General features: G+C 42.0%; 1 protein-coding gene and 1 pseudogene across 3 annotated transcripts in view; one reads left to right on the plus strand and one right to left on the minus strand.

Annotated features, from left to right (window-relative positions):
- The window catches only part of KNL1 (kinetochore scaffold 1), a 75,149-nt gene that overhangs the window by 35,754 nt on the left and 17,265 nt on the right, over nucleotides 1-22,130 (minus strand). For 2 of the 3 annotated variants that reach the window (XM_070425088.1, XM_070425080.1), the window contains exons 5-8: nucleotides 11,498-11,559; nucleotides 3,852-3,904; nucleotides 3,596-3,629; nucleotides 89-126 (exon numbers count right to left, since the gene is read on the minus strand). In XM_070425088.1, coding sequence (XP_070281189.1) covers nucleotides 89-126; nucleotides 3,596-3,629; nucleotides 3,852-3,904; nucleotides 11,498-11,559 — 187 coding nt within the window. Of the gene's footprint in view, nucleotides 1-88; nucleotides 127-3,595; nucleotides 3,630-3,851; nucleotides 3,905-11,497; nucleotides 11,560-22,130 lie in introns of those variants that run through there. The other variant, XM_070425094.1, reaches the window with a different exon arrangement.
- Nucleotides 14,136-14,257, plus strand: LOC138999641 (U5 spliceosomal RNA; annotated as a pseudogene).

Genomic DNA, 22,130 nt, shown 5'->3' on the forward strand with positions numbered 1-22,130 from the left:
TTTTCACTGTTCTTTTAGATATTACTTATCAAGGAATCTGGATGAAGAGAAAGGTATATGATAAGAAAAGCATTCTGATCATACTCACCAGTAATTTCACAGTAATTATCTTCTGAAGTCTTATTCCTAAAATATAAAAAAATGTTTTAAAAATCTGTATCACAATTACCAAGAATTACAACAGTTGAATAATAATGCCAATTGCCCTCTACAATTTATACCCAGTAGCAATGAGTGATGTTTTACCTATGTTCTTAACTAACTGGATGAAAAATTATATCTCAATAGTCTTTATTTCTCTTCTGAAGATAAGCATCTTTTCATGTATTCAAAAGCTACTGGTATTTACTTTTCTATGTATTAATATTATAAAAATAAACTTAATTTAAAAATCTGAAGATTGGTATTTATTGTTTTACTAGAAGCCTGGTGCATGAAATTCATGCAGTCGGAGGAGGAAGTGGTCCTCAGCCCGACCTGTGCCCTCTCGCAGTCCAGAAGCCCTTGGGGGATGTCCGACTGACGGCTTAGAGCTGCCGTGGAGGTAGGAGAGGCTCCCGCCACTGCTGCTACGCTTGCCAGCTGTGAGTCTGACTTCTGGCTGAGCAATGCTCCCCATGTGGGAGCACACTGACCACCATGGGGCAGCTCCTGTGTTAAGTGTCTAGCCCAGCCGTGGGCAAACTACGGCCCTCGGGCCGGATCCGGCCCGTTTGAAATGAATAAAACTAAAAAAAAAAAAGACCGTACCCTTTTATGTAATGATGTTTACTTTGAATTTATATTAGTTCACACAAACACTCCATCCATGCTTTTGTTCCGGCCCTCTGGTCCAGTTTAAGAACCCATTGTGGCCCTCGAGTCAAAAAGTTTGCCTACCCCTGGTCTAGCCCCTGGTGGTCAGTGCATGTCATAGCGACCTATCGTTCCACTGTTTGGTCGATTTGCATATTAGCCTTTTATTATATAGGACTAGAGGCCCGGTGCACAAAAATTTGTGCACTCGGTGGGGAAGGGGGGGTCCCTCAGCCCGGCCTATGGCCTCTCGCAGTCTGGGACCCCTCAGGAGATAACGACCTGCTGGCTTAGGCCTGCTCCTGGGTGGCAGAGGGCAGGCCCAATCCCTAGGTGCAGCCCCTGGTCGGGCTCAGAGCAGGGCTGATTGGGGAGTTGGGGCACCGCCCCCTGTCATGCACAGAGCAGGGCAGATTGGAAGGTTGTGATGCCACCCTCAGTCACGCTCAGGGTAGGGCCGATTGGGGGGTTGGGGCACCGCCCCCATCACACTCAAGGCAGGGTCAATGGGGAGGTTGCGGCACCACCCTCTGTGATACACAGAGCAGGGCCCATCAGGGGGTTGGGGAGCTCCCCCGTCACGCACAGAGTAGGGCCGATAGGGGAGTTAGGGCACTGCCCCCTGTCACACACAGAGCAGGGCGGATCAGGGGGTTGGGGCGCCACCACTGTCACACTCAGGGCAGGGCCGATGGGGAGGTTATGGCTCTACCCTGTCACAGACAGAGCAGGGCCCGTGGGGGGGTGGGGGGGTTGGGGCGCCACCCCCTGTCACACACAGAGCAGGGCCAATCAGGGGGTTGGGATGCCACACCCTGTCACACACAGAGCCGCAGGGCGATCAGGGGGTTTGGGTGCTGCACCCTGTCATGCTGATCTGGTGCCAGGAGACCTCTTGGCTCCGCTGATCCCGGTGCTGGGAGGCATATTACCCTTTTACTATATAGGATAGAGGCCTGGGGGCCGGCTGGTTTGCCCTGAAGGGTGTCCTAGATCAGGGTGGGGATCCCCACTGGGGTGCCTGGCCAGCCTGGATGAGGGGATGATGGCTGTTTGCAGCTGGTCACACACCCTTCAGGGTGGGGGTCCCCACTGGGGTGCCTGGCCAGTCTGGGTGAGGGCTGAGGGCTGCTTTCAGGCTGGCGGTTTTGACTGAAGCTCCCAACCACTCCTTTTTTTCTTTTTTTTTTTTTATTCTGGGCCAGCTTTAGCTCTGGCTCTAGCTCTGAGGCTTCCGCTGCTGGTTTCTTTGCCGTTCTATAATCGAAACAATGTATAACTTCAGCTCTGAGATCCCAGCCGGCTATATTTGTTACAAAGTTTCAAACTGCCAGCTCAGAGGCCTGCAAGTCAGGCGGGGAACGTTGGAGTCTGCAGTCACTGCAGCAAGCAAGCCTCATGTTCGCTTCCAGCTGCCTGGCTGCCGGCCGCCATCTTGGCTGACAGTTAATTTGCATAAGGATATGCTGATTAGCCAATGGGAAGGGTAGCGGTCGTATGCTAATTACCATTTTTCTCTTTTATTAATGTAGATACCAGCTGATGTATTTAAGGATTTATAAATGAGTATTTCATCACTTTATTAAAAGAATAAGCTGTACAATGCACATATTTATCCTATATAATAAAGAGCTAATCTGCTAATTAGACCGAACAGCAGAACGACCTTCTGGAATAACCAGTGGGCAGGGGCTGTGGGGCCACAGGGCCATGAGGCAGCCGGAGCTGTGAGGCAGCCGGGGCCAGGAGGGCTGAGGCAGCTGGGGCCCCAAAAGCCTACTCTTGCATGAATTTCGTGCATCAGGCCTCTAGTCCTACATAATAAAAGGGTAATATGCAAATTGACCAAAAGACAGAACGACTGGTTGCTATGACACACACTGACCACCAGTGGGCAGGCACTCAATGCAGGAGCTCTTGCAGCGCTCACAGGGGAAGCAATGCTCAGCCAGAGGCCATGTTCATAATTGGTGAGCACAGCAGCGGTGGCAGGAGCCTCTCCTGCCTCTGCAGCAGTGTTAAGGATGTCTGACTGATGGCAGTGGGACATCCCCGAGGACTCCCAGATTGTGAGAGGGTGCAGGTCGGGCTGAGGAGCCCCCCCCCTCGAGTGCACGAATTTCGTGCACCGGGCCTCTAGTCAAATATAACAGTACATTAAATTTTGCAAAAACAATTTGTTTTGTTTGTGGTTGTTGTTGTTTTTAAAGTAATGTCTGGTATATACTCTTTTCTTTAGAACAAGTTTTGTTTGTTTTTTAATATATTTTTATTGATTTCAGAGAGGAAGGGAAGAGAGAGAGAAATATCAATGCACGCCCCCACTGGGACCGAGCCCACAACCTGGACATGTGCCCTTGACCAGAATTGAACCTGGGACCCTTCAGTCCGCAGGCCAACCATCTATCGACTGAGCCAAACCAGCTAGGGCAACAATTTGTTTTTTAAATTATTCCTAAATATTCCACAAAAGAGATACAAAAATAAAAAAACTAAAAGGATGTTAACTTAGTGTGGCTGGTGTTGCTCAGTGATTAAGCATCAACCTATGAACGGTTTGATTCCTGGTCAGGGTACATGCCTGACTTTTGGGCTCAGTCCCCAATAGGGGGCGTGCAGAAGGCAACCGATCAAGAATTTCTCTATCATCAATAATGTTTCTCTCTATCCCTCTCCCTTCCTCTCTCTGAAATCAATAAAAACATATTTTTTTTTAAAAAGGACACTAATTTAAAAAGTACTTTATTAGTAGGAATAAATAACTTTAAAATATAATTTGAATCACATTTTTCTTACTTACTGTATAAACAGAACATTTTCTCTTGTTTCTGTTTCTAAAAATTAAAAAAAATTAAAGTTTTTCAAAGATACTCTGATAAAGCATTAGAAAAATTAACAAAAATAAAAAAAATACTGTCCCCGCGCCCCCCCCCCCCGACACAAGTTATACTTTCTAACCAATAAAATAAAGAATAAGTTATATCAATTATTTGGTTAGATACCCACAGTAAATTTTTATACAAAACAGACTCGAAGGAATTGCATTAATATGTTACCTGCAATTTCTGACTTTCTCTCTATTTTCATATGAGATTCTGTCTGATATACCCTAGAAAAGAAAATAAAGATTAATGAAAATCTGTCATTTTGAATTAGAACACTATGGTATTAATTTATACTGTTTTTATTTAAACATAATAAAGGCCATATATGACAAACCGACAGCTAACATCATACTCAATAGGGAAAAACTAAAAGCATTTCCCTTAAGATCAGAACAATACAGGAATGTCCACTTTCTTACTGAACATAGTACTAGAAGTCCTAGCTATAGTAATCAGACAAAAAGAAGAAATAAAAGGCATCTAAATTGGAAAGGAAGAAGTAAAACTGTCACTGTTTGCAGATGATATGATACTGTATATAGAGAACCCTAAAAAGCCCACCAAAAAACTACTAGAACTGATAAATTCAGTAAAGTAGCAGGATACAAAGTAAATATCCAGAAATCGATTGCATGTTTATACACCAACTAGAGGCCTGGTGCACAGATTCAGCCTGGCCTGCGGGGATCAGGCTGAAACTGGCTCTCCAACATCCCCCGAGGGGTCCCGGATTGCAAGAGGGCGCAGGCCACGCCGAGGGACCCCACCGGTGCACGATCGGGGTCGGGGAGGGACTGTGTCTAATTAGCATATTATGCTCTTATTATTATAGGTGAGCAGGATCAGTAGTTGGTCAACTAATCAAAATATGTCTTTAGCCCTAATCAGTTTGGCTCAATGGATAGAGCAGCCATGGGCAAACTACGGCCCGTTTGAAATGAATAAAACTAAAAAAAAAAAAAAAAAAAAAAAGACCGTACCCTTTTATGTAATGATGCTTACTTTGAATTTATATTAGTTCACACAAACACTCCATCCATGCTTTTGTTCCGGCCCTCCGGTCCAGTTTAAAAACCCATTGTGACCCTTGAGTCAAAAAGTTTGCCCACCCCTGGGATAGAGCATTGGCCTGAGGACTGAAGGGTCCCAGGTTTGATTCTGGTCAAGGGCATGTACCTTGGTTGCAGGCACATCCCCAGTAGGGGGTGTTCAGGAGGCAGCTAATCGATGTTTCTCTCTCATCAATGTTTCTAACTCTCTATCCCTCTCCCTTCCTCTCTGTAAAAAATCAATAAAATATATTTTTAAAAAATTTCATCTGCTATGCTTTAAAAAAAAGTCTTTAAAAAAAATCATAACTGGGACTTGCATCCTTTATAAACCTTGGAAACAGGAAGTCAGTGGGACTCCTTACTCCTCCCCACTTGGGAGCCTGTGCTGTGAGATTATTTCCCCTTCCCCACATGGGAGTCTGTACTTGTTCTTCAATAAATCTCCACCTTTGCTATAAAAAAAAAAAAAAATCATAACTGATCCATATAAACCTTAACCATTTTAAAAACTTGGACTTTAATTTGCAAATCTCCTTATATCAATCTGAGATCTTTACTCTGAGTGTGGATCTACTAGTCCAATTCTAGTGTATTTATAAAGTTTTTAAGCATACTTCAAAACAATATTAAGAAAGCTTTTATTATATGTTTTCTGTATCTATTTTACTGTATTTGTTTCTATGTCTAGAATCCTGTGGTTCTTATTTTCTTATTAAATTTATTGGGGTCGCCGAACCGGTTTGGCTCAGTGCATAGAGCGTCGGCCTGTGGACTCAAGGGTCCCAGGTTCAATTCCGGTCAAGGGCATGTACCTTGGTTGCGGGCACATCCCTACTGGGGGCTGTGCAGGAGGCAGCTGATGGATCTCTCTCATCGATGTTTCTAACTCTCTATCCCTTTCCCTTCTTCTCTGTAAAAATTCAATAAAATATATTTTAAAAAAAAATTTATTGGGGTGATATTGGTAAATGAGATTATGTAAGCTTCAAGTATACAGTATTGTAATACATCAGCTCTATATTACAATGTGTTCATCATCCAAAGTTTAGTCTCCTTCCATCACTATATATTTGACCCCCTTTACACTTTTCAACCTCCCCACACCCTGATCCTTTTTCAATAGATTTCAGCCTTTTTTGTCTCATGGCACACATAAACTAAACACTAAAATTCAGTGGCACACCAATAAATATAATTTTTGCCAGTCTAACAAAAAAATAGGTATAATTTTGATTAATTTGCAAAAAAATAATAGGAATTAGTTACTCTTTTTACCTCAAAATGACTTTTTAAAAAATCAAAGGCCTATACTTGTATATAAGGATTTCTAGTACCAAGAATTAACCAATCAGATATAACCTTATTATGTGATATGACCAATAAGAGACAACTCTATTATATGACCTATATATTTATGGTTCAAGACAGGAAATTCACACTGATGGCTATTGTTGTGTTGACTGTTGTCATTTTTTTATTAGACAATCTAAGGAAGAAGAGGTCAGTCCCCCTGACTAAACAGTCAGATATTGCATGTTTTAAAAATTCTTGTGGCAAACCAGTTGAAAATTGCTGATCTATTTGAACAAAGAATCTTTTTGAAACGCTGCTTATGTATTGGTTAGTATTATCTAAATTGACACCTTCTGTAATAACATATACTATCTTATTCTCGTCATACAATAATAAACTATGAGATATGTAAGGACTATTATTTCTATCCTAAGAAAGGAGAAAACTGATGCTCTGATAAGTTGAATGACTTGAACTAGAGGCTATTTAGTGATAAACCAGAACTTCTGCCAGGTGTTTTGTTTTGTTTTGTTTTGAATCTGAAATTCCTTTTAATATTCCAGAGTCATTTTAGAAAAATAAGTAGGTGAATAGATTATTGTTAAGGAAAGGAAAGGATGGAATAGATTTAACAGCACTTGGGAAAGGTAATCAGAAACAGTGGAAAAACCAGTAGACTAGGAATCAGAGGACCTACATTATTTTTTTAAAATATATTTTTACTGATATCAGAGAGGAAGGGAGAGGGAGAAAGGGATAAAAACATCAATGATGAGAGAGAATCATCGATCAGCTGCCTCCTGCATGCCCCACACTAGGGATTGAGCCCGCAACCCGGGCATGTGCCCTGATCAGGAATCAAACTGTGACCTCCTGGTTCATAGGTCGACGCTCAACCACTGAGTTACGCTGGCCAGGCAGGACCTACATTATTATTGTGGCTCTGTCATTATCTACATTATCTTGGGAAAGTAAAATCACCCCTCTGGCTTTAATCTTCTCACCTTAAAAATGAAGAGTTGGGCCATAGCTGGTTTGGCTCAGTGGATAGAGCATAGGCCTGTGGACTGAAGAGTCCTGGGTTCGATTGCAGTCAAGGGCACATGCCCAGGTTGTGGCTCAATTCCCTAGTAAGGGGTGTGCAGAAGGAAGCTAATCAATGATTCTCTCTCATCACTGATGTTTCTATCTCTCTCTCCCTCTCCCTCTCTCTCTGAAATCAATAAAAATATACTGTAAAAGACTAGAGATTCTTATGCATACCAATTTTAAAAATGGAGAGTTGGGACTGTATCTTCTTGCTAAGATTTCTTCTAATTTTAACATGCTATCATCCAAAACACAAAATTTTATATATCTAACTATTTTATGGACAGTTAGAAAGAAATCCTATCCCAGGCACCCCTTCTTGACTTCTGGGAAATGTTTTTAATTAGCCAAACTCATTATAAAACAAAGAGAAGGGAAAGAATAAGCCAAGTAAGCATTAATAACAGAGCAAATGTGAAAAACAAAGAAAATAGAAAGAATAGAAACACTGGAATACCAATCAGATAGGCCCAGAAAATACATCTAATTTCCTAATACAGGTAGTAGAGCAGTGGTTCTCAACCTTCCAAATGCTGCAACCCTTTTACAGTTCCTCATGTTGTGGTGACCCCCAATTTCATTGTTACAAATTGAACATAATTAAAGCATAGTGATTAATCACAAAAACAATATATAATTATATATGTGTTTTCCGATGGTCTTAGGTGACCCCTGTGAAAGGGTCATTCGACCCCCAAAGGGGTCGCGACCCACAGGTTGAGAACCACTGTACTAGAGGAAAAAGAAAATACCAACCATGTGAAAGAAGACATCATAATAAAATGATTAAGAATACTTGATGTGAAATAGTCCAAAGTCTGAGCCCTACCCCTTAATAAGAATGGGAACCTGAGCTAAACCTCAGTTTCCTTATTCATAAAATGAGATATGATTGTTAGAATTCAATGAGCAATAAATGTAAATAGTAACATAGTGCCTGTCACATTGTACATATTCAATATTAGCTATTCTATGTAATAAAAGCCTAATATGTAAATCGACTGAACAGCAGAACGACCGGTCGCTATGACGCACACTGACCATGACGGGGCAGATGCTCAATGCAGGAGCTGCCCCCTGGTGGTCAGTGTGCTCCCACAGGGAGAGCACTGCTCAGCCAGAAGCTGGGCTCACAGCTGGCAAACGCAGCAGCAGTGGCAGGAGCCTCTCCCACCTCTGCGGCAGCACTAAGGAGCAGCAAGCTGGGCAGTAAGAAGTGAGGAGTCCCAGATTGCAAGAGGGCAAAGACCGGGCTGAGAGACCTCCCCGCCAAGTGCACGAATGCACCGGGCCTCTAGTTAATAATAAACCAAAATTGACATATATAAATCCACTTTCAATTATATTTGAGACAGGTAATCTTCCTATATTAAAAAGATCATTTCAACATGATTATTAAGATGATAGATATTTTTTTTTGAGAAATAATTCAAGCACCTATTCTCAAGTTTTTAAAAGCTAAGAGGGTTTTTAAAATCTTCCATTGCTCAGTGATTAGAGCAAAAGTCTGCACAACAGAGGGACATGGCTTCAATTCCTGGTCAAGGGCATGTATCTGGGTTGCAGGTTCCATCCCTGCCCCGGGTCAGGCACACACACAGGAGGCAACCAATCCATGTGTCTCTCTCACATCTCCCTCTCTTCTTCTTTCTCCCTTCTTCCTTCTTCTCCTCCTTCCCTTCCTCCTCCTCTTCTCCCCCCTCCCTTCCACTCTATAAAAATCAATGGGAAAAATATCCTCACTCCTCAGGTGAGGATTAAAAAAAAAAGAAATCTAAGAAGGAAAGAAGACTCTTAGACATTGCTTCTAGGAAGAAGAAAGAATATTTTAAAAATAAAAATATATAAGAATGATATCTGATCTGTTCCTTCCAACTGTATGAAAAATGTGGACTTGGATTTAAAAATAAAAACAGTAACAAAATCCAACTTGATTGTTCCACTGTACTAATTAACACCAAAATAAATTCTAGATGGGTTAAATAAAATGAACCTATAAAGAGACCAGAAGAAAATACAGGTGACCTAAAAAAATAATTTGGCATCTGATATTTTAAACAAATCTAGAAACCAGAAGCAAAAACACAGGCAGATATCACCATATAAAAATTTTAAAACTTTTATACAGGAAAATACCAAATAAGGAAAATTAAAACAAGCTCAGTGGTTGAGCATCGACCTATGAACCAGGAGGTCACGGTTTGATTTCCGGTCAAGGCATATGCCTGGGTTTCGGGCTCCATCCCCGTGTGGGGTGTGCAGAAGGCAGCTGATCCATGACTCTCTCTCATCATTGATGTTTCTCTCTCTCCCTTTCCCTTCCTCTCTGAAATAAAAAAAAAAATATTTCTTAAAAATTTGCAATGCAGATGAAAAAGGGCTGATATCCCTAACAATTAAGAAACTTTAACAAGTCAGAAGAAAAAGACAACTATACACATCAAAAAAATGACATAGCAACAATGACTAATTCAATAGTAAGGAGAACCTATAGCATCCATATTGTGATTTCTAAATGCCATTTCCTACTAAAAAGAGCTGAGCCGCACCTTGGAGAAATGGCTAATTCAAGGTCTGGGGCAGATACACATTAAATATATTTAAGTTCATGATAATAGATTCTTAGATTGCTGAAACCGGTTTGGCTCAGTGGATAGAGCGTCGGCCTGCGGACTGAAGGGTCCCGGGTTCGATTCCGGTTAAGGGCATGTACCTTGGTTGCAAGCACATCCATGGTGGGTGATGTGCAGGAGGCAGCTGATCAATGTTTCTAGCTCTCTATCTCTCTCCCTTCCTCTCTGTAAAAACTCAATAAAATATATTTAAAAAAAAAATAGATTCTTAGATTTAAATATTTAGGTAAAGATACCTCACTACAGCTTTGAAGGATACTAGGAAACTAACTTATACTGAAAACTAGTAAATAAAGAAAAACAACACCCCCAAGTGTTTAATCTGCCTTTCCTATATTAATCACAATTCAAGTAAACAAATAGCTTTATGGGAAAATCCTCAATAGAAGTGCTGTTAATAAATAAAAAAAGGAATGACAGAATGAGAATATTATCAATTAGCAAAAACTCTAAAAGTATCATGGATCTAGGCAAAGATCATCAATGTCTATTAATATCACAAAAAAGAGGTAACTGAACAATAAGTACCATCTGATGGAAGCACAGGACACTACCTATGAAATATTCTTGTCTAAAACAACAAATTTAAGTCAAACAAGCCTTCCACCTTTAACAACCAATTGACAGGAAATCAATTGTAGAGGAACATATTAAAAAAGTTATCCCATTACAATCAGCAAAATCTGGAATATAAGACACTCAATAGGACAAACTCAGTTTTTTAATAGAAAAAAGGGAGGGAGAACCTATAGATTAAGAGACTTAAGAGGCAATCAACCAAATGGAATGTATTAACCTTATTAGGATACTGAGTCACACCAGTCATCTGCAGGGGGAAGTGGGGGGGGGGGGGGGGGTGGTTCGGGGAATTGAGACAATCAGAGAAATGTGAACATTGACCAGATATTTGATATCATGGAATTACTGTTGGCTTTCTAAAAGACGTAATAATAGCATTATTAATAGGTTCTTTAAAAATATTTTGTCTTTTAAAGACATAACTAATGAAATACATCTGGGATTCACATGAAAATAATTCAGTAGGAGGGGAAAAGGAACTAAGTGGGGGTGTAGTGAAAGAAGAGTGGCCATAGTTGACACTGTAGCTGAAAATGAATACTTGAGTTTTCATGATACTATTTTCTCTATGTTATAACTTTTAATCATAAAATAGAAGGGAAAAAAAGGAAGAGTAAATTGGAAGTCTTTTTTTTTAAACTTCCCATAACCTTTTTTTATACCTCCACTTCCTTTAGAGTGGTGTATGTAACCCAGACCTTTGCACCATCTCTCTCAGTAGTAAAACTTAGTAGTTTTATTCCTAACTTTAGAGGGAACACTTTCAATGTTTTCCTTTTAAGTATATTTTTATTGATTTCAGAGAGGAAGGGAAAGAGAGAGAGAGAGTGAGAGAGAGATAGAAACATCAATGATGGGAGAGAATCATTGATCGGCTGCCTCCTGCATACTCCACACTGGGGACTGAACCTGCAACCCTGGCATGAGCTCTTGACCAGAATCAAACCCCGGACCCTTCAGTCTGCAGGCTGACGCTCTATCCACTGAGCCAAACCAGCTAGGGCTCAATGTTTTTCTTTTAAGCATAATGCTAAATAACAACCTCTTAAATAACAATTCTCTAATGCTTATCTAATAGAAACACAGGTTATCTAATTCAGCAGTAACATATTTAGTTTGACACACAATAAAGCATTACTGTCATTTAAAATTATTTCTCCTTTCAACTTACTTTATAGTATCTGCAAAGCTGACTCGGCGAGAGCTTTTCTTATTTCTCGAAGCATTGGGTTCCTAAGGGCAGAGAATATTTGGTATGATTCTTAATGAAACCACTGTTAATTAGGTCTCTAGAGTACTACATATAGACCAAGTCTTATTCTGAAATAATTTTATATTATTATTAATTTTGATTATTATTAGTCTCCAAGATATCCCAATGTAGAAACACTTAATAAACACGAATATAATTTTCAATGTGAATGACACTAAGTATAGTGACATAAACAACATATATTTAAGGAGATACTGCCCCTTATCTTCTCTCTCTTTTAAGTGAATGGCTATTTTACTATCAAGAAAAAAGACAAAGGATAAAGCAAATGATATGTTGTCTATTATGGTAACCTTACTATACTATTTTGAAGATTTAAAAAAATTTAATTGTAGTAAAATACACATAAATAAAATTTACCACCTTTACCATTTTGAACATGTATTTTTATTTTATTGTGGTAAGAACATTCTATAAGAAATCTACCCTCTGAACAGATTTCTAAAGGCACAGTATGATATTGTTAACTATAGGCAGTATTGTACAGATCTCTAGAACATATTCATCTTGCATAATTGAAATTTTATACTTGTTGATTAGCAACTCCCCATTTCCCCATCCTCTCTGCCCCTGGCAACCACTTATCCTTCTGCTCTCTGCTTTTATGAGTCTGACTATTTTAGATACCTCAAGTAAGTGGAATCATATAGTATTTGTCCTTCTGTGACTGGCTTATTTCACTTAGCATAATGTACTCAAGCATCTTAACCATTTTTAAGTGTACAGTTCAGTTAGGTGTATCTAGGTTGCTATGCAACCAATCTCCAGAACTCTTTTCATCTTGCAAAACTGAAATTCTATATCCATTAAACAATTCCCCTAACCTTTCCATAGCTACCATTCTATTTTCTGTCTCTATGAATTTGCATATCACCTTCCCCAGCTTCCGCCCCAACTGAATTTTCTTTCTCTACTCTATACTCTAGGTACTTCACAAGTGGAATCATAAAAGTTTTTTTTTCCTTTTGTGCCTGGTTTATTTCACTTAGCACAATGGTTTCAAGATTATTTTTAATTGATTTTTTTTAAGAAAGAGGGAGAGGGAAAAAATAAATTGATCTAATTGATTTTTTTAAGAAAGAGGGAGAGGAAAAAAAATGGATGTGCTCGGCTGCCTTCTGCACACCCCTTACCATGGAACAAACCCGCAACCAGGGCATGTGCACTGACAGGGACTCGAACCAACAAGCACTCAGTGCACAGGGTGATGCCCAACCAACTAAGCTACACGGGCCAGGGCCAGAATCCCCTTCTTTTTTAAGGTTGAATAATGATCCATTGACACCACATTTTGTTTATCCATTCATCAGTCGATGGACATGGGTGCTTCCTCCCTCTGACTATTGTAACGATGCTATGAACAGGGGTGTACATTTCTTAAGATCCTTCTTTCAATTCTTTTGAGTATATACCCAGAAGTGGAATTGCTAGATCATATGGTAATTCTATTATTTTTTTAGGAATTGCAATACTGTTTTTTCCATAGCAGCTGCACCATTTTACATTCCCACGACAGGACACAAAGGTTCTAATTACTCCACATACCAGCCAACACTGTTATTTTCTAAGTTTTTGATGGTAGTCATTCTAATGGGTATGAGGTGACATCTCATTGTGGTTATAATATGCATTTCCCTAATAATTAGTGATGTTGAGCATCTTTCATTATAATATACAGTTTTTACTTTTCCTCATATTCCTTAACAAGAGCAAACATTTTTACTCTCATGGATACCAAACACATAAAGCAAGACAGAGAAACAAACAACATCCACAGATAATTTTACAGCGATAATTCTGAATACCTGAATATCTGAACATAAGTCTTATTATAACAAAGAATCAGGAATGTTCATCCTGGCAGATGCTATAGGTGACCTCAAGCTTAATATGATAATAATACTGACACAGTAAATAAATACTAGGACTAAAAGAGATTAATACCTTTCTTTTTTTTTCTTTTTTCTACAACTTTAACATGTGTCTTTTTATGCTAGAAAGGCTTTCTTTACAGAAGTCTTTGAAGATCTAAAGTGAAGTTTTCTGCATGAAAAAAAGAATGTGTGACAAGCAACTTATCACCTAAGGCAGTTCCCTCAGAACTGATCTTCAAAATGCAAACTGCACTCTCCTCAGTATTTTTGGAAAGCATCGTGGATCTAGGCAGTGTGGTCTTACACAGACTAGATCTACATTCCTCCAAAGGTACTTATATTCACTTCTTTCTTCACCGGCTGTAATCTCTGTAAACTAACTTTGATTAGTTCTATCAGAAGAGACAGGAAGGGAAATTGCTAGACTTTCAAGTCTTCAATGGCTGGGGCTTTCTACTGCTCTTCAACAGTATTCTCAGATCCAAATACTAGCATATTTCTTTCTAAAAAAGAAAAACAAATTTGTGTGGTATATTTGAAATAAGATTAGAGCTCTAATTTGAAGTCTGTTACTAAGTAGGTGTGTGGGCTTAGACAAAACATTTAACTTCTCTGGACCTCATATTTCTCATCTATAAAATGGGAAAAAAATAGATTCAAGATTACTCTGGTTTCTCTTCAGATGGCATAAATCTTTTTTGCCTTTTACTGAAGATTTCCATGGAGAGGAACAACAACAAAAAAGATTACTGTGAGGTCCTATTGATTTTATAGCTCTATGAATCTATGAATCTGTCATTTAATCATTTAAAGTTCATTAAAAACATTTTTTGTCCTGGCCAGTATGGCTAAGTGGTTGGAATGTCAGCCCATGCACTGAAGGGTTGAAGGTTCAATTCCCAGTCAAAGGCATGTACCTGGATTGCAAAGGAATCCCTCACATGCGGGAGGCAACCAAACGATGTGTCTCAAATCAATGTCTGTCTGTCTGTCTGTGTCTCTCTCTCTCCTTTCCCCCTCCCTCCCTTACTTCCTCTCTCTCTAAAAAAATAAAAAAATAAATCATTGAAAAATATATCCGCAGGTGAGGATTAACCAAAAACAAAACAAAAAAACAAAACACTTTCTTAAAAGGGGGTGAGGGGTAGATAGGAGAGGATAGAGGAGGAAGGAAACTTGACTTGGGGTGGTGAACACACAATACAATCTACAGATGATGTATTATTTATGTATTATAGAATTATACACCTGAAACCTATATAATTTTATTAACCAATGTCACCCCAATAAATTAAATAAAAAACAAAATAAACAACACATTTTAAAAAAATACACACATTCTAGCCAGGCCAGTGTGGTTCAATGGTTGTGCACTAACCCATGCACCAAGAGGTCACTGGTTAAATTTCAAACAAGGCACATGTGGTTTTGGGTTCAATCCCCAGCAAGGGGCATGCAGGACGCAACCAATTGATGTTGATGTTTCTCTCTCATAGATGTTTCCATCTCTCTCCCCCTCTCCCTTCCTCCCTCTCTAAAATCAATTTAGCCCTAGCCAGTTTGGCTCAGTGGATAGAGCATTGGCCTGCAGAACAAAGGGTCCCAGGTTGGATTCTGGTCAAGGGCACATACACTGGTTGCAGGCTCCTCCCCGGCCCAGGCCCTGGTCAGGGCTCGTGCAGGAGGCAACTCAGTGTGTTTCGCTCACATTGATGTTTCTCACTGTCTTTCCCTCTCTCTTCCACTCTCCCTAAAAATCAATGGAAAAATATCCTCAGGTGAGGATTTAAAAAAATAAATAAACATATTTAGAAATACACACACATTCTAGATCCCATGCTGAGTGATAGAAAAATAGTGGTAAAGAATACAGTCCTGCCCTGGCCGGTTTTGCTCAGTGGATAGAGAATCAGCCTGTAGACTGAAGGGTCCCGGGTTTGATTCCGGTCAAGGGCACATGTCCGGATTGTGGGCTCGGTCCCCAGTGGGGGGTGTGCAGGAGCAGCTGATCGATGGTTCTCTCTCATCATTGATATTTCTATCTCTCTCTTCCTCTCCTTTCCTCTCTGAAATCAATAAAAATATATTAAAAAAAAAATACAGTCCTATTCTACTAGGAATTAATGGTGAAACTGACATTTTTTTAGAAGTTATTTTATTTTTTAATATATTTTTATTGGTTTCAGAGATGAAGGTAGAGGGAGAGAAAGATAGAAACATCAACAATGAGAGGGAACTATTGATCAGCTGCCTCCTGCACGCCCCCTATTGGGGATCAAGCCGGCAACCCAGGCATGTGCCCTTGATTGGAATCGAACCTGGGACCCTTCAGTCTGCAGGCCAACACTCTATCCACTGAGCCAAACCAGCCAGGACGAAACTGAGATTTTTAAAACAAAAAATCCATACAAACATAAAACTCAAAATATGGCAAGTGATAAGAAGGAAAACTACATAAAAAACTAATTTAGACAGGAAACCAAGATGGCGGCATAGGTAAACACCGGAGTTTGCTGCCTCGAACAACCACTTCAAAAATACAACTAAAAGACGGAACGGACATCACCCAGAACCACAGGAAGGCTGGCTGAGGAGAGACTCTTCAACTAGAAGGAAAAACAACAGCATTACGAGGCTTAGAGGAGGCGCAGTGTGGAAAATTTAAAGGTACGGTGGTGCGGCGGTGCGCGCGCAAAGCGGGTTGGTGGCTGAGGGCGCGGTTGTCGTTTTCAATCAGGAGTGAGTCTCAGACTCTGGGCTACAGATCCGGGCGAGTCTCTAGGGACCCAGACTCAAACGGGAGAAGCGGGACTGTCTGGCTACGGTCCCTCCGAGGTTTGCAGCGGTTGTGGGGACAGAGAGGCAGAGCCCCTGGAGACGGACTGAGAGCAGCCATAGCTGCTCCCTCCCCCCACCCTGTTGAGCCCGCCCCGCCCAGGCCCTGCGCAGAGCCATTTGCCGATCGCCTCAGGCAAAGGCTGGACTAGCGCCTCCCCAGAGGACTGAAGTTTTCCACACAGCTGATTCCTACAGCCAGTCGGCCTGGTGGTCAAATCCCTCTAGTGTTAACTACAACAATTAAGGCTTGGCTAGAACAAGACTGCGCACAAAGACCACAAGGGGGTGCACCAAGAAAGCATAAAAGATGCGGAGACAAAAAAACATGACAGAAATGGAGGATATGGAGCTAAGAATCGCAATTTTGAGGGCTTGCTATAAACTTGAGCAGAGCCTCACGAAAACTAATGAGACCCTCGATGCTAGATAAAGAAATTAGAAAGTAAGCATACACGGACTGAAATAAAGAATATTATACCCAATAGCAGACCAGAGGAGCACAAGAATCAAACCAAAGATGTGACAAAAAACACCCAACTGGAAGAGCAAAATGAAAAAAGAATCTGAAAGTGTGAAGATAGTGTAAGGAGCCTCTGGGACAGTTTCAAGCGTACCAACATCAGAATAATAGGGGTGCCAGAAGATGAAAGACAGCAAGATATTGAAAACCTATTTCAAGAAATAATGGCAGAAAACTTCCCCCACCTGGTGAAAGAAATGGACTTACAGGTCCAAGAAGCGCAGAGAACCCCAAACAAAAGGAATCCAAAGAGGACCACACCAAGACACATCATCATTAAAATGCCAAGAGCAAAAGACAAAGAGAGAATCTTAAAAGCAGCAAGAGAAAGAGACTCAATTACCTACAAGGGAATACCCATACGACTGTCAGCTGATTTCTCAACAGAAACTTTGCAGGCCAGAAGGGAATGGCAAGAAATATTCAAAGTGCTGAATACCAAGAACCTACAACCAAGATTACTTTATCCAGCAAAGCTATCATTCAGAATTGAAGGTCAGATAAAGAGCTTCACAGACAAGGAAAAGCTAAAGGAGTTCATCACCACTAAACCAGTATTATACGAAATACTGAAAGGTATCCTTTAAGAAGAGGAAGAAGAAAAAGGTAAAGATACAAATTGTGAACAACAAACATGCATCTATCAACAAGTGAATCTAAGAATCAAGTGAATAAATAATCTGATGTACAGAATGAACTGGTGATTATAATGAATCAGGGACATAGAAAGGGAATGGACTGACTATTCTTGGGGGGGAAAGGGGAATGGGAGATTCGGGAAGAGACTGGACAAAAATCGTGCACCTATGGATGAGGACAGTGGGTGGGGCGTGAGGGCGGAGGGTGGGGTGGGAAATGGAAGGAGGGGAGTTATGGGGGGGGGGGGGGGAAGAGGAACAAATGTAATCTGAACAATAAAAATTTAATAAAAAATAAAAAAATAAAGAATACAGAAAAAAACACTCCAAAAAAAAAACAAAAAACTAATTTAGCCTGAGAATGAGGGACGATCTCTTTCGAGAGTATATTTAAGTTGAAACCTAAACTTTATTTGTATAAGTATTATTTGTCCGATGAAGGGTTGGGAACAGGGAAAGCATTCTAGGCAGAATATGTACAGGAGCTCTAATGCAGAAAAAAGCTTAATGTATTTGAAAAATAGAAAGATTGGACATCAATAAAAAGAAAAAACAACCTATTGTATGGAAGAACACATGTGCCAATGATACATCTGATAAGAGGTTACTATCCAAAATTTGTAAAGAACTCATACAACTCAACACCAAAAATATAAAATCCAATTAAAAAATGGGCAGAAGACCTAAATAGACACTTCTCCAAAGAGGGCATAGGATGGCTAATAGACATATGAAAAGATGCTCAAAATCATCTAGAGAAAGGCAAATTAAAACCACAATGAATCATCACCTCACACCTGTCAGAATGGCTATCATCAATAAATCCACAAACAAGTGTTGGCAAGGATAAGGAGAAAAGGGAACTCTCATGCACTGTTGGTGGGGATGCAGATTGGTGCAGCCACTATGGAAAACAGTATGAAGTTTCCTCAAAGAGTTAAAAACGAGCCTAGCTGGTTTGGCTCAGTGGATACAGACAAGGAAAAGGGTCCCAGGTTCGATTCTGGTCAAGGGCACATGCCTGGGTTGCAGGCTTGATCCCCAGTGGGGGGCATGCAGGAGGCAGCCAATCAATGATCCTCTCTCATCATTGATGTTTCTCTCTCTCTCTCCCTCTTCCTTCCTCTCTGAAATTAATAAAAAAAATATATTTTAAAAAGTTAAAAATGGAACTGCCTTATGACCCAGCAATTCCATTTCTGAGTATATCTCCAAAGAAACTCAAAACACTAATTCAAAAGAATATATGCACCACTGTGTTCATCGCAGCTATATTTATAACTAGAGGCCCGATGCACAAAATATGTGCAAGAGTAGGCCTTCACAGCCGTGGCTGCCTCGGCCCTCGCAGCCCTTGGCTTCATCCGGAAGGTCATCGGATGGTTGTTCCACTGTTCAGTCGTTTGGTCAATTTGCATATTACGCTTTTATTATTATAGAACAGTGATGGCGAACCTTTTGAGCTCGGCGTGTCAGCATTTTGAAAAACTCTAAATTAACTCTGGTGCCGTGTCACATATAGAAAATATTTGATATTTGCAATCATAGTAAAACAAAGATTTATATTTTTTATATTTATTTTATATATTTAAATGCCATTTAACAAAGAAAAATCAACCAAAAAAATGAGTTCGCGTGTCATCTCTGACACGCGTGTCATAGGTTCGCCATCACTGTTATAGAAGATAGTCAAGATATGGAAGCAACCCAAGAGCCCATCAAGAGATGAGTGTATAAAAAAGCTGTGGTATGCCCTGGCCAGTGGTTAGAGCATCATCCCACAGACCAAAGGGTCTTGGGTTCAATTCCTGGTCAAGGGCATGAACCTCGGTTGCAGGCTCAATCCCCAGCCCCAGTTGGGGTGTGTGCGGGAGACAACCAATCGATATGTCTCTCTCTCATTGATGTTTTGCTCCCGCTCCTCCTTCCCATCCATTCTGTCTAAAAAGAAATCACTGGAAATCCTCAGGTGAGGATTAATAAACAAATAAACAAACAAGCAAGCAAGCAAGCTATGGAATAGCACTCAGCAATAAAAAAGAATGAAATCTTACCATTTGTGACAGAATGGATGGAGCTGGAGGGTATTTTGCTTAGTGAAATAAGTCAAACACAGAAAGACAAATACCATATGATTTCACTTATATGTAAAATCTAAAGAACAAAACGAATAAACAAACAAAACAGAAACAGACTCACGAATACAGAGAACAGATTGATGGTTGCCAGGGGATAGGCATTGAGGAACTGGGTGAAAAATGAAGGAATTAAGAATTACTGATAGTTACAAAACAGTCACAGAGATGTAAAGTACAGCACAGGGAATCTATGTATATAAAAGCCTAAGCGACTGAATGATGGGTCAACTGGTTGCTATGATGTGCACTGAACACCAGGGGATAGATGCTCAATGCAGGAGCTGCCCCCTGGTGGTCAGTATGCTCTCACAGCTAACTTCCTGTGGCTGCCCAACATCCTGTGGTCACTCCCCCTAGCCGACCAGCCTGCCATGGTCCCTCCCCGCACCTGGCTGGCCCCGATCAGCCCCGATCAGAACTGGGTGAGATGGCCCAATTGGCCCCGATCTCCTGCCAGGCCTAGGGACCCCACCTGTGCACGAATTTGTCCACCAGGCCTCTAGTCTACACTAATAAAAGAGAAACATGGTAATTAGCGTACGACCGCTACCCTTTTCATTGGTTAATCAGTGAGTATATGCAAATTAACTGTCAGCCAAGATGGCGGCCGGTAGCCAGGCACTGAAGCGAGCAGGGAGGCTTGCTTGCTGCGGACTCCAACGTTCCCCGCCTCACTTGCCGGCCTCTCAGTTGCAACTCTAAGCAACTATGTACTATGTTGCAAATAAGCTAAACAAACCCCCAGAAAACAGCCGGACTGAAAGCCAGCCGGACCGAAATATTGTATCCATGTTTTCAGCAGCAAGGCCTCAGAGCTAAAGCTGGCCCAGAATAAAAAAAAAAAAAAGAAAAGAAAACAAGGAACGGTTGGAAGCTTTAGTCACTCGCCAGCCGGAAAACAGCCCTCAGCCCCTCACCCAGACTGGCCAGGCACCCCAGTGGGGACCCCCACCCTGATCCAGGACACCCTTCAGGGCAAACCAGCCGGCCCCCACCCGTGCACCAGGCCTCTATTCTATAAAGTAAAAGGGTAATATGCCTCCCGGCACCGGGATCAGCGGAGCAGCGAGGCTCCCTGCACCGGGATCAGCGTGACAGGAGGCAGCGCCCAAACCCCCTGATTGCCCTGCGGCTCTGTGTGTGACAGGGGGCAGGGCCACAACCCCCTGATCGGCCCTGCTCTGTGAGTGACAGGGGGCAGTGCCCCAACCCCCTGATTGGCCCTGCTCTATGAGTGACAGGGGGCAGCGCCCCAACCGCCTGATCGGCCCTGCTCTGTACATGACAGGGGGTGGTGCCGCAACCTCCCCATCGACCCGGCCTTGAGTGTGACAGGGGTCGGTGCCCCAACCCCCCAATCGGCCCTACCCTGAGCGTGACTGAGGGTGGCATCGCAACCTCCCGATCCGCCCTGCTCTGTGCAAGACGGGGCGGCGTCCCAACTCCCCAATCAGCCCTGCTCTGAGCCTGACCAGGGGCTGCACTTAGGGATTGGGCCTGCCCTCTGCCACCCGGGAGCAGGCCTAAGCCAGGAGGTCGTTATCTCCAGAGGGGTCCCAGACTGTGAGAGGGCACAGGCCGGGCTGGGGGACCCCCCTACCCCCGCCCCCCGAGTGCACAAATTTTTGTGCACCGGGCCTCTAGTACTATATAATAAAAGCCTACGTGGTGTCACGCCCTTGCACAACGTCCTCGTGCAACATCGTCACAAGATGGCTGCCACAAGATGGCCATGCACACAGCGGAGGGGGGGCCCGGTGGCCACTCCACACAGTGAGGCCTGGGGGTCCTGCAGCTCTGCGTGGTGTGGAAGAGGTCGGTCCTGGCGGAGGAGGCAGGTCGCAGCAGGGGAGGGCAGTTGGGGGCCATCAGGCTGGCAGGGGAGGGTAATTGTGGGCGATCAGGCCAGCAGAGGAGGGCAGTTGGAGGCGATCAGGCCGGCAGGGGAGCAGTTAGGCATCAATCAGCCTAGCAGGGGAGTGGTTAGGGGGCGATCAGGCTGGCAGGCAGGAGAGTGGTTAGGAGCCAGCGGTCCCGGATTGTGAGAGGGATGTCCAACATCCACTGAGGGGTCCCAGATTGGAGAGGGTGCAGGCCAGGTTGAGGAACAGCACCGTCTCCCCCCATGCACCAATTTCATGCACTGGGATTCTAGTACAGTCAATAATATTGTAATAACTATGGATGGTGCCAGGTGGGTACTAAAAATATCAGGGGGAGCACTTTGTGAACTTTATGATTGTCAAAGCACTGTGCTGTACATCTGATACAAAATAATACTGAATGTAAACTGTAATAAAAAAAGAACAAGAGCCGGTCTAGCTCAGTGGATAGAGCATTGGCCTATGGACTGAAGGGTCCCAGGTTTGATTCCGGTCAAGGGCACATGCCCGGGTTGCGGGCTCAATTTCCAATAGGGGGCATGCAGGAGGCAGCCGATCAGTGATTCTCTCCCATCATTGATGTTTCTATCTCTCTCTCTCCCTCTCCCTTCATCTCTGAAATCAATAAAAAATCCTATAT

This window comes from Myotis yumanensis, unplaced genomic scaffold (genome assembly GCF_028538775.1).
Source record: "Myotis yumanensis isolate MYYU_CA2020_CCGP unplaced genomic scaffold, mMyoYum1.0.hap1 SCAF_1, whole genome shotgun sequence".
Classification (NCBI taxonomy): domain Eukaryota; kingdom Metazoa; phylum Chordata; class Mammalia; order Chiroptera; family Vespertilionidae; genus Myotis; species Myotis yumanensis.